The following is a 13,461-nucleotide window of genomic DNA, read 5'->3' as shown; positions in this document are numbered from 1 at the left end:
ATTACAAGAACAGGAGGACATCATCTGCATAGAGAGTGATTTTATATTTACCCGAACCAAACCTCGGAGCCACTATGTTAGAGTCAGTTCATATAACTTCCGCTAGAGATTCAATTATTAGTGTGAATAATAACGTTGAGTGAGGACATCCCTGACGACAGCCCCTGCTCACACTGAAGCTATCCGAACCTAAACCATTGGTGATCACGGCTGCTTTGGGGTCACTGTATAATATTGAGACCCATTTAGAAAATACCTCTCCAAAACCAATACTTTGCAGAGTATAAAAAAGATATGACCATTCAACCCAGTCAAATGCCTTCTCTGCATCTATACCCAGTATTCTTTCATGTTGACAGGCTTGTATCATATTTAAGACCCTTCTAATGTTGTTAGATGATCTACCGCCCTTGATAAACACCGTCTGGTCCTCTTTTATGATACATGGTAAGACCCTCTCCAATCTTTATGCTAATGTTTTAGAAAGGATTTTAAAATCTACCTTTAGCAAGGATATTGGTAAATATGATGAACAATCTTCTGGGGCCTTTCCTTTTTTAAGAATGAGAGAAATATTTGCTTCTCTCAACGAAGGCGGGAGACAGCCTTGACTGTGTGAGCAATTAGACATGTCTGTGAGTGGACCAGCCAGTTCTGCTATGAATTCTTTATAAAATTCAACCTGGAATCCATCCGGTCCAGGTGCTTTGCCACTCTGAAGCTGTTTAATTGCGTCAAGTTCTTTCTGGGTTACCAGGGGTGCAATCAGGATCGACACCTGCTCCGAGGTTAAATCTGGAAAGGCCAAGTTTTTAAAGAAGGACTCCATCATCTTAGTTCTATCCTCACTGTCCTGTGATTTATACAGTTCAAAACCAAACTTTCTAAAGGCTGTATTGACCCTTTTACGATCACTAGTCAGAGTACGAGCACTTTCCCTGATGGACTTAATAGCTTGAGGATCATTTTGTTTCCTAGCAAGATACGCTAGGTATCTGCCAGGCTTGTTGCCATATTCATGTAGTCTTTGCTTTGCAAATAATATTTCCCTCTTTGCTGTTTGGGTAAGTGCGTTATTCAAGGCTGTCCTAAGAGCTGTGATCCTTTGTAGCTTAGTAATAGAGGGCCTATCAACATACGCTGTCTCAGCTGCCTTCAAGCGAGCCTCAAGTAGGCGCTGTTGTTCCCCTTTTGTCTTTTCTGGGTCACGGAACATGAGATGATCAAATCTCACGCATAAGCCTTAATGGTCTCCCACATTGTCGACGGGTTACTGGCCGTACCTGAATTGATTTCCAAAAATGTTTTGAGTTCTTGAAAGAAATATTTTATAAATTTGCTATCCATCATTAAAAAGGAATCCATACGCCAATGTCGGGGACCTGTCCCATCATCCCTAGTCTTAACTTCCACATATACAGCTGCATGATCAGAAATTGCTATGTTACCTATTTTGCAGGACAATATGGAATTCAAAAGGGTCAAGGGAGCAAAAAACATAACAATTCTAGTATGATATTTGTGTGGGTTAGAGTAGAAAGTAAAGTCTCTGCCTTGGGGATGAAGACACCTCCACACATCTACTAACCCTAGCTCCTTCTTCAGATCTGCCTGGATCTAAGAGATACACCCATAGTGCTCTTGGGTATCCTACCTGTCTCTGAGTCCATAATACAATTAAAATCTCCTCCTATAATTGTATGGCGGGCCCTAAAAGCCATCAACTTGGAGAATGCTGCTGTTACAAATTTGAAGGGGTGTGCCGGGGGCAATAAAGATTCAAAATCCTATACTTCTCTCCATTTATTAGGGCTTTGATCAGTATATACCGTCCAGATTCAGCTTTTATCTGGCTTAAGATTTCAACAGGAAGATTCTTCCGAATGAGGATGACTACTCCCCTACTTTCTAAAATAAAAGATGAAAAAAAGACCTGGTCATATCCACCCTGTTGTAATTTTAAGTGCTCTTTGTCAAGTAGATGTGTATCCTGTAAAAGCTATATCAACCTTTTCTTCTTTAAGGTTTGATAGTATCTTCTTCCTTTTGATTGGCGAATGACTCCCCTTGACATTCCAGGTGCACCACCTAAGCAAATGGCTAGCCATGATCATCCAGCCAAGACCGAGACTCCCCAGGAGGAAGAACCCCACTCAAAACACCCTGAGTAAAGACCATGAAGAATTCACAAAAGCAAAAATTCTTTAAGACATTTACACCAATACAATTAAAAACTATTCCTATGTTAAAAAAAATACAAAACACATTTGAAAGGAAATTTTCCCCCTTGCTCCTAGGGGGTGTAACTACCTATCAATAACCCCACCATAACCTCTCCTAACTAGTGCCCCGCCCTCGACCCAGGCATTATAAAATGGAGTAGACAAATTCAAGTGCGCTATAAAACCAAAGTTAAAAGTGAGTGACCCACTACCATCCTCCCTCCCACACCAACACCTAGGTGCGTTTAGCAAACATAATACAAAATATGAATATATAAAACTACAAAGTTATAATCCTGACAATTATTAGGAAACTAAGTCAGATGACTGACGAAGAGAACCCTGCTCTAAAAAAAAATGATAGGACAAAACAACACCTCCTCCCACATAAATCAAATAAGCTGCATGGCTTGTAAAAAGAGAAATCATATAGTGAATAACAAATAAGCCCCCCTCCCTGCGCCCCCTGAAAAGGTAATAAACAAACAAGGGATGGAGAAGGAAAGAAGGGGTAAACTGGGGGGGGTGGGGGGGGGGGTGCGGGGCGCAAAGCAAATTCGCTATCCATACGATTTGAATCTTACAGTCTATTTAAGAGAGTCCAAAAATTCTTTAGCCTTTTCCGGTGATCCAAGGTTGTATATGGCTCCTTTGTGGCTGAACCGCAGCGTTGCTGGGTAATGCAAGGAATATTGGATATTTAGGTCTCTTAGGTGCTTCTTCACCTCATCGAATGCCCTCCTCTTGCGGACCACGGCTAGAGAAAAATCCTGAAATAACATAATTCTGGAACACTTTGTGCATCATGGCCTGGGGATCCTTCCCCAGGACTCTGGAGGCTCCAGGAGCATCAGCTTCTCTTTATAGGATTGGAGCTGGAACAGAACCTGGCGGGGGTGCTGGTCTGGCCCAGGCCTGCATATAGCAACCCGGTGGGCCCACTCTACCCATACCTGGCCTGATCCGGCTTCCAATTTTTAATATTTCAGGGAGCCATTGCTCCAAATAAACTGCAAGCTGGCCTTCCTCTTCCCATTCGGGAAGGCCCAGCAACCGAATATTTTCTCGACAGCCCCAATTATCAAGGTCGTCGATGTGCTCTTCCAACGTCCGGACTCACTGTTCGAGAGCGCAGACCCGGCCCATGGCCGATTCGGTAGCAGCTTCCGAGGTCACGGCCTTTTGCTCGGCCCGCCAATGCGTTGTTTGAGTTTTTCAATTTCTCGGTCGTGCTTCTGCAGCACAACCGAGAACGACTCCCACCTGCCCCTGGATTCTTCGATAAAAGTGTCGATCTTCTCCTGCAGCTTGTTGATCTCGGAGATCAGGCTTGTCTCTGCAGGTAAGTCCCCCCAAGACGGCTACGGACGTCTCCGCTGCTGCTGGACGGGGTGGGGGAGGGGTCCCTGCCTGTTGCGAACTTAAGGAATTTTTGCCCTTAGTCATTTTAAGAACAGCACCAAACTGTTCAAGTTTGCTGCAAAATGACTGAGTATGCTGGGCTAAATCTTTTTTAAATGAATTAAAAGGTCTGGTGAAGACAGGTGCCCCACTTTGCCCGAGTCTTAGGCAGAGCACTACAGACTTAGACTTGCTGGGTTGCCGCCATCTTGAATCTCCCACAGTATACATTAATGATCTATATGAAGGAACTGAGGGCATTCCAGCTATGTTTGCAGATGATGCAAAGGTAGGTAGAGGGACAGATAGCAGAGAGGCTGCAGAAGGATTTGGACAGGTTAGAAGAGTGGGCAAAGAAATGGCAGATGGCATATAACGTGGCAAAGCATGAGGTCATGCACTTTGGTAGGAATATTTGGCATAGACTATTTTTTAAATGGAGAGAAAATTCAGAAGTCTGGAGTGAAAAGAGACTTGGGAGTTCTAGTCCAGGATTCTCTCAAGGTAAACTTGCAGGTTGAGTCAGTAGTTAGGAAAGCAAATGCAAACATGGCATTTTTTTGAGAGAACTTGAATATAAAAGTAGGGATATATTTCTGAGGATCTGGTCATCCCACATTTTGAGATTGTGCGCAGTTTTGGGCCCCATATCTCATGGAGGATGTATTGGCCCTGGAATGTGTTCGGAGGAGGTTCATGAGAATGGTCCCAGGAATAAAAAGCTTAACATATGAGGAACGTTTGAGGACTCTAGGTTTATACTCAATGGTGCTTAGGAGGATGAGGGGTATCTAACTGAAACCTACAGAATACTGATTGACCTGGACACTGTAGATGTTGGGAAGATGTTTCCATTGGTAGGAGAGACTGGGACCCGAGGGCACGGCCTTAGATTAAAGGGAAGATCTTTCAGAATGGAGATAAGGAGAAACTTCTTCAGCCAGAGAGTGTTGAATTTATGGAATTCATTGCCGCAGGAGGCTGTGGAGGCCAGGTCATTGAGTATATTTAAGACTGAGATAGATAGGTCCTTGATTGTAAAGGGGATCAAGGGTTATGGGGAGAAAGCAGGAGAATGGGGTTGAGAAACTTATCAGCCATGATTGAATGGCGGAACAGACTCAATGGGCTGAATGGCCTAATTTCTGCACCTATGTCTTATGGTCTTATGGATCTATTTTTTGCTCTCAAAATTAAACTTACAAGAACTATTAATTATGAGATGGACATTGTTTCCTTTATTTTTGTTATTCTTTTAAATAATGTAGCATCGCTGGCTAGGCCAGCATGGATTGCCCATTTATAGCTGCCCTTGAGAAAGTAATGGTGAGCCACCTCCTTGAACCACCTTTAGTCAATTTGATGTCGGTAGATCCATTGTGATACTCAGAAGGTATTCCAGAGTTTTGACCCACCAACAGTGAAGGAACAGTGGTTTAGTTTCAAATCAGGATGTTGTGTGAGTTAGAAGGGAGCTTGCAGCTGATGGATTTCCTATGCGTCTGCTGCTCTTCGCCTCTGGGTGGTAAAAGTTGGAGGTTTGGAAGGTGCTGTTGAGGGAACCTTGGCAAGTTTCCATGTTGCATCTTGTAGTTGAACACAATAGTGTCACTATGCAGTGATGCTGGCGGGAGTGATATTTAAGGTGCTGGATGTGGTGTGAATCAAACAGTCTGGATGATATTGAACTTCTTGAGAATACTTGGAGCTGCACTTATCCAGGCAAGTGAGGAGTCTTCCATCACAATCCGGACTTGTACCTTGTAGATGGTGGATAGGCTTCAGGGAAACAGCTAGTGCGTTACTTGCTGTAGAATTCCTAACCTCTGATTTTAATCATAGCATCATAGAATGGAATCATCAAATTCTTACAGTGTGGATAGAGACGATTCAGTCCATTAGGTCCCACTGACAGCATCCCATGTTATCTCTGCAACCCTGCATTGATCACAGCTAAGCCACCTAGCCTGCACACCCCTGGACACTGGAGCAATTTACTAAAGCCATTCCATTTAACCTGCACCGCCTTGTCCAATATATGACATAAACATCTCTTATTGATGATTTGTGAGGCAAATGCACAATCCAGTGTGGAGCTAAGCCCTGCAGAAACAAGGATAGGTCAGTTTGACCGTTGGCTTTACACAGCTGATTTCTTAACAGTGCAGAAGAATGTTGATAATAACTGATCTCCCTTGACTATGGAGAAGAACATCTGAGAAGCAGGAAAGTCAATGTTTCAGGCATAAGCCCTTCATCAGGAATTATGCCTGAAACATCGATTCTCCTGCTCCTCGGATGCTGCCTGACCTGCTGTGCTTTTCCAGCAACTCACTTTTTGACTCTGATCTCCAGCTTCTGCAGTCCTCAATTTCTCAAATGGAAAAGAACAGTTGGCTAAAGACTGCAGTTCTGGTTGCTAGCAAAAAGTATCTACTGGAAAAAGACGGTCAATGGATTGCGAATGAAAATAGGATCAGACTAGGTTGCAATTTCCCCACATTCCAATCGCTCATTGGCTGTCACCATCTCGGCTTATGTGTCTTTGTGAGGCTTGTGAAGTAAAGGCAGAGAACATTAGGGAACACAGGAACCATCCTTTGTGTCAGTAGTCTTCGGTAGATTTCTCAAAACTTCAAAATCAGAGATTACAGGATCAGAATTAAATTTGAGGGTGCATAAAGCAAAGAGAAAGACTTTGAGTTTATTTGGGATCACTTGAGAACTCTGGGCATTCTAAAGCGTTTTGCAGTGGATGGCATATTTTAGGTTTGGAGTCAATATAGAACCTAACAATGCCTAGTCACTATGTAAACTACAGAGAATAGAGATTGATTGAATGTGGAGATTGAAGGGCTTGTGTAAACACCATGGAATGAAACCTTGTTATTGCAGACTGCTGACCACCAAAAAAATCTTTCTTGTTATTGATTTATCTGATTCATGGTTTTTTGAACTTTTATTGTTGATCACTGTGGAGTTACTGCCAAGATCAAAAGAGAAACTAACGAAGTTATACGTTACTTTGCTGAACACAATGTTGGTCTTTCACATTTGCAGTTAAAGCAAAAATGAGGTTTTCATCAATTCAAAGATGAAAAGAAATCCATAATGAAACAATTGCAATGAATTGTTTGATTCGAAGACACAGAAAATTCACAAGTTATTGTCTAATTTCCAAAAGTAGTTGATGAATCAATAAGTCAGATACCAAAGGAATTTTCAGTGCAAATGTCCAAAACATATTTGCATCAGCTTAAAATTATGTAATGTCTCTTATTGACTTTGGGTCAATTTTGTGAGTTCAAAGATCACTCCACGCATGTGTGGGTTTCGCAGGTATTTGTATATAACTGGCACGGCAAAGAGAGGTTTGGGCAATAAGTCGAGAAGAGATAAAAGCAAGAACTGAGGAAAATAAGCATTGTGTTGGACACCTCAACCATCTTTGAACATGGAGAGAATGGACGCTGGGATAGACCTGCTCCACAGCTCCGGGGTAGAGCTGGTGCAGTATCTACAGATGAATTACAAGGACTCCCAGAGTTGGTTCACCTTTATCTCTTTTGCTGCTGACCTGAGAAACACTTTCTTTGTTTTCTTTCCCATCTGGTTCCATCTGTGTGAAGCCGTGGGTGTCAAACTCATCTGGGTGGCCGTCATTGGAGACTGGCTCAACCTCATTTTCAAATGGTAAGTATTTACTACTAATGCAACCAAATGTTTTAGGAAGAATCTTAGGCTTTGACTGTCAAGCGTCTTAGGATGGGTAGGTCTGGGGTGCATTGTGCATGGGATGCACATCTGATGATGGTGACTCAACCAAATATACATGGAATCCCTACAAGCATAAAGAGGCCAATCCACCCATCCAGTCTGCACCAGCCCTCTGAAGAGATCCAACCCAGACATACACTTCCTTCCACAACTCCCCCACCCCACCCACCTCCCGACCCCATCCTATCCCCATATCCCTAGGTGGGGTTATTTACAATGGCTATCCACTTAACCTGCACATCCCTGGATACTACGGGGATTTTTTTTATCCTTATAATATTGCCTGTCAATTGTAAGTTCAAGTTAAAAGTTAAAATACCTATAATTATTTCTGTGTTGCAGACTTACCCATTGCTAGTTTAGAATTAAGGCTAGATTCCCACATCAATTTATTCATGAAACTTTCCATAGCTTCAGTTTGTGTCTTTGTCCCATCTTCCTGCCACACAGGGGTCCATTACCAATTAATATATATCAACACCTCATATGATGGTTACATATTTACTTGCCCTTTTATGCAGATATGTTTATGTTTCCTGGACCCTGATTGGCATAGATTAAAAGGTTTTTGTTATTCTAATATGTTACGTTTTTACTGTAAACTCACAGTTTACAGATAGCAGTGAGGATCTCTGAGACAGAAATAACAATCCCCAGCTACCTACCTCTGCTTTGGAGCTCATACATAATAATGTGGAGATGGAGCCGTCACACCTCTGTAAGACTGTGTAGTCCAGATGTGCTGACAATTACAGTTCCATGTGTGAGTGTGAGTGGCAATGAATGATGTGAAAAGTTAGCAAAAGCCCTTTCAATGCCAACATGCTTGGAGTGCAAGCCTGACGAGTTAGCAAAGTTTAATTCTCTAATCAGGTGGGATATTCAAGTTTATGAGATGTTTCAGTCTGGAAAAGGTAGACAGTCCATTTTCACTTGTATCGCTGGGCATTAAAAGGACAGAGTAGGCCTCAGGATGGGATCATCCCAATCATGTGATGGATTCCATTTTGAAAGGGGCTGCACATGAGATGAAATCTCTGAAGCACTTCCCCATTTCATATAGCAGGCCTCTTTGCAAATTAACAGCCTATGATACTGATTGTTTTCTTCATTCGAAAAAGGACAGTGTGTGTGTATCCTCATCTCTCCTCCTGCCCATCTCACCCCAGATCCAACTCTTCAACTCGGCTTTGCTTTCTTGAACTGTCCTATCTGTCCATTTTCTTTCCCACCTATCCACTCCACCCTCCTCTCCAATCTATCACTATTAGCCCCCTTCTCCATCTACCTATCACCTTTCCAATTACCTTGCCCCAGCCCCACACTCACACTTCTATTTTTCACCCAGCCCCCTTCCCTTCCCACATTCCTGATGAAGGGCTTATGCCCAAATGGCTGACTCTCCTGCTCCTCAGATGCTGCCTGACCTGCTGTGCTTTTCCAGCATCCAGTAGTCCTCACTTTCTCCTAGAGCATGTGTTATCCATCACAATAGCAGAGAGAGAGAGAGTGGAGAGTTTGATACCAGGAATTAGCTGAAATACTACTCTATGCCTCCCAAAGGCCCCTTACTCCACTTTAAATTGGCCTTTCTTAAGCAGCTTCATTTCTTGAAGATGCTTTATAGCATTGCATTGAAGAGCACCAACTGAAAGTGTGCACATGTGGCTGCACAATATGAAAAGCTCAGTTCTTTTCACCAAATTTCCTGTTGATACTCATGCCTGCACTCATTCATGAGGAACAAGCCCTTGGACAACAATAAAAGCAAATCCCAGGGTGAGAATGAACTTTAGACATAACATATTCTTTAGTATGGACAGCATCATAGAGTGGTATCTCCTGAAAGGACATTAAATAGATACAGCACTGGAGAGTATTCAGCCCATTGTCTTTTGCTGACCATTTGGAACAGTACTGGATTAATGGTGCTGGAAGAGCACAGCAGTTCAGGCAGCATCCAACGAGCAGCGAAATCGACGTTTCGGGCAAAAGCCCTTCAGATGAAGGGCTTTTGCCCGAAACGTCGATTTCGCTGCTCGTTGGATGCTGCCTGAACTGCTGTGCTCTTCCAGCACCATTAATCCAGTATTTGCTTTCCAGCATCTGCAGTCATTGTTTTAACCCATTTGGAACAGTCACCTAACACTCCTATTCCACTGTTATTTCCCCATTGTCCAACAACTGATTCGTTTCCATCTATGTATACAATTCTCATTGTAAAGTTATTCTTGAATTAACTTTCACCACCATCTCACACAGTGCTTCACAGCTTGTAACAATTTGCCCTGTAAAAAGGTATCCGTCATCAACCCATACCTGAAAATGTGTCTCCTCTCTTTCAGGATATTATTTGGCCAGAGACCTTACTGGTGGGTTCATGAAACGTCCTACTACAGCAACTCGTCATTTCCTGTGCTACAGCAATATCCTATAACTTGTGAAACAGGGCCAGGTATGAGAGACAAGCACACTTTCATATTATAGAGAGTGTAGGTCTTAATAAAACAAAGATTGGATTTCTTCCAGTGTTTCTGTTGACCCCAAGCTTTGCCCGTTTCAGGAAGCCCATCGGGTCATGCTATGGGATCAGCTGGGGTTTGGTATGTGATGGTGACAGCATTTCTGACCAGCACACTTCAGAATAAGCAGCATCGTGTTCAGAACTGGTGAGTCCCACATTATGGATTTGTTGGTTTTATATCAGCAACCTCAGGCTAGGGTTCGAAACAGTTGCTTTCTATTCACATACAATTAACTGAATATGAACAGGAGCAGAGATCTACATGTATTATTTGGTTTAATCAAAGTCACCTCTGGTAATAAGTGCATGATCCCCCAAGTGGACCCTGTCCGAAACTAGGGATTATCGATCTGGAAATTGGCTGCTGGGATTTAATTGAGGCTCTGGCATTACAGCACTGGGCCTGATCTTGCATAATGGGTGGGGAGTTTCCAAATTCTCACCCAAAATTGGATCAAAGTTAAAATCGGACCTCGCGATAATAGTTAAACATTGGTATTAAGTGTTGCTTTGCACTACGCCTCTCTTATGTTCCAGGTGCCTCCGTTCAGTGCTGTGGACAATATTCTGGCTGATGCAGCTCTGTGTCTGTGCATCCAGAGTGTTTGTTGCCGCTCACTTCCCACATCAGGTCTGCCTGGGAGTCACCTCAGGTCAGTGGACACATTACACATAGGTCACAGTTAGAATGGATCTTTGATATTTTCAGCTGTCATGGTATTAGAAATTCAGTTTGATGCATTTGATCATAAGTAGTGAAAAGAGTACCGTGTAGAGTGCATTCTATAGTTGTGAGCTTCAGTCCCTTTAAATAAAGACACTTCCAAATACTTGCAGTTGGTGATGAAATCTTTTCACGATTGGATTTAATGGATATTGCAGGTCCCCTGCTCACTCCTACGCAGGCTTCCTTTGGGTGATTATGAATGTATTTGGGATTCCTGCCAAGGATTACAACACCCAGATCTATCCTATGCTACCATCGGAAAATGTTTCTGCTGTTCACCCAGTCAGCTGTTGTGAGGCATTGCTTTGTTGCCTGCAGTTCACCAGCAGCACTTAAAGTCAAATTTGCCCTTGTCATTCACTCTATTGGGTTTGCTCCCATTTTGGGCTTGAGTTGAATTGCTCAGCCACAGAATGTAACACCCATAAAAGCTGGGGAAAAGAAGTATTAACCCAACATCATCAAAACAGAATATGACTTGTTCAGTCACCACAAAACAATGGCCTTGGTGAGAGATAGTAGTCATGATTTGGAGATGCTGGTGTTGGACTGGGGTGTACAAAGTTAAAAATCACACAACACCAGGTTATAACATCAGGTGGATGAAGGAGCACACCTCCGAAAGCTAGTGCTTCCAATTAAACCTGTTTGACTATAACCTGGTTTTGTGTGATTGTTAACTTGGTGAGAGAGTAATATATAAACTCAGCCTGTCTTTCCTTCCGGCTTATTCATAAAATTGAGGCTTTGTACTGATTTGAAGAATTTCACTTAATCTTCCCAGTGCTAACTGTTGTAATCTATTGTCTTCAGGGTTGATTGTGGCTGAAGCGTTTGGTCGGATTGATGCAATCTACAATGTGAAGTTTACGCAGTACCTGAAGATCACTCTGTCCTTGTTCTCCTTCGCTCTGGGCTTCTATCTGGTGCTGAAAGTGCTGGGGGTGGACTTGCTGTGGTCAGTGGAGAAAGCCCAGAGATGGTGCGCCCGAGCAGAATGGGTCCACATCGACAGCACTCCCTTCGCTGGTCTGGTCAGGAACATGGGGGCCTTGTTCGGATTGGGATTAGCTCTCAACTCCCCCATTTATGCTGAGAGCTGCAAAGGGAAGAGGAGCCAACAGTTCAGCTTCAGACTAAGTTGTATAGTGGCTTCATTACTCATCCTGCATCTGTTTGACTCAGTGAAGCCCCCGACTCAGACGGAATTCCTGTTTTACTTTCTGTCTTTCTGTAAGAGTGCTGCTGTACCTCTGGCTGTTGTGGTATTTGTTCCATACTGTGTGTCACAAATCGTAAACCGAGAGGAGAAGGAAAAGCTTCTATAGATTTTGAAAATGAAACATTAACACAGGCATTAAGGTGTGTGTGGTCATGGGGTCCTTAAAGAAAACTCAATCCATATTTAACTGCTTCATGTACAATGCACAATAAAAGCTGCACTGTTTTCTGCTTAAAACTCATTTTCACTGTATATTTTCCTGCAAGAGAGAGCAGAAAATGATACCAAACAAAATGTTTGCAGTCAAGTATCAATGCCCGTATGACAGGTGGAGATGACTGTTGGCTAAAAACAGTGGACAAGATAAACATTTTTTTCTAAAATGCCCCTCCTTCCTCTGGTTTCACAGTGTTGCCAGATTTGTTTTAGATGCTTCTGTTGAGCTACTAGGTCTGGCAAAGGACTGCTGGAGAAACATTTTAAAATTCTTGTTATCGTTCGTTATAAAGTGGGAGTGGTAATCTAGAGTCACTTGGAGTTTGTTTCTCAAGCCGATCGTATCAGATCTGGGTCATTTTCACTTCCTTGGGACTGTATTTTCTAAAATGAATCTCAGCGATTTACAAAAGGGCCGATACCGGAAGTAGTAACCCTATTGTTGAGATTAACATCTGATTAACATCTGAATCAGTGCTATTTTCTTTTACTAAATACCTGTTGTAGGGTTTAGAAAGGGTGAGGGATCAAGATACTGATATGTTTGGGGTGATTTGCTTCACCCTCTGACATCTTCAGTAGCCAGAAATCAAGCTCAGGAAGCTGCTCACATTCGAGCTGCTTGTGTCCAAGCTAAATGGCAAAATGGCTCCTCTTGGCTCCACAAGGAAACTAATGGGTCTCCTTGACAGTGGGTTTCAATTCCCTTCCCAACAAACCTTTCCAATTCCTCCTCCATTGCCAAAGCAAATCAGACCACAAATTGGAGGTACCTTCACCTGGGCAACCTATGGCCCGGAGGACTCAACATTGAGTTATCCAATTTCAAATAACCACCCTTCCCATCCCTCGACTCCCTTTCCAGCCCCTCCCCCTCCCGTCAATTCCTCTCAGCCACCTACTGGTTTCATCTCTCGCATTGACCAACCAGGTCGTACCCCCTACCTGCCTTCACCTATTCCCACCCCATCACCTTGCTCCCCCACCTCCTTCATCTGCAGCTCCCCCATACCCACCCCCAGTCCTGAAGAAGGGTTACATCCAAAACGTTAACTTCTCCACCTCCTGATGCTGCCTGATTTGTAGAATAATCAATCTGATTTCATTTGGCAATGGAGGAGGCCAAGGATGTTCAGGTCGGAGAGAGAGTGTGGGAAGGGGAATTAAAATGAGCAGTGACTGGGAAGTCAGGTTGGTGCCAGTGGGCTGGCTGAGATGCTCAACAAAATGTTCCCATAGTTTACATGTCTGAAAATCCATAAATTACTAATTCTTGAATTCATAATCCAGTCCCAATTAAATTAATGACGGAATCAGCATTTCACATTCAGGATTCTAGATGGCAACAATGCCTCAGGTGAAAAAAACATTC

General features: G+C 43.0%; 1 protein-coding gene across 1 annotated transcript; it reads left to right on the top strand.

The window, feature by feature from the left end:
- Positions 1 to 7,065: 7,065 nt before the first annotated feature.
- LOC140465559 (glucose-6-phosphatase catalytic subunit 1-like) lies at positions 7,066 to 12,024 on the top strand. The gene is made up of 5 exons (XM_072561099.1): positions 7,066 to 7,316; positions 9,746 to 9,855; positions 9,964 to 10,053; positions 10,443 to 10,577; positions 11,465 to 12,024. The coding sequence occupies exons 1-5, from the start codon at positions 7,078 to 7,080 to the stop codon at positions 11,977 to 11,979; spliced, it is 1,089 nt and encodes a 362-aa protein (XP_072417200.1). The 5' UTR covers positions 7,066 to 7,077; the 3' UTR covers positions 11,980 to 12,024.
- The last annotated feature ends 1,437 nt before the right edge of the window (positions 12,025 to 13,461 follow it).

Source organism: Chiloscyllium punctatum, chromosome 42 (genome assembly GCF_047496795.1).
Source record: "Chiloscyllium punctatum isolate Juve2018m chromosome 42, sChiPun1.3, whole genome shotgun sequence".
Taxonomy (NCBI): domain Eukaryota; kingdom Metazoa; phylum Chordata; class Chondrichthyes; order Orectolobiformes; family Hemiscylliidae; genus Chiloscyllium; species Chiloscyllium punctatum.
The sequence above is the reverse complement of the archived record's forward strand: the minus strand, read 5'-3'. Positions and strand labels throughout refer to the sequence as shown.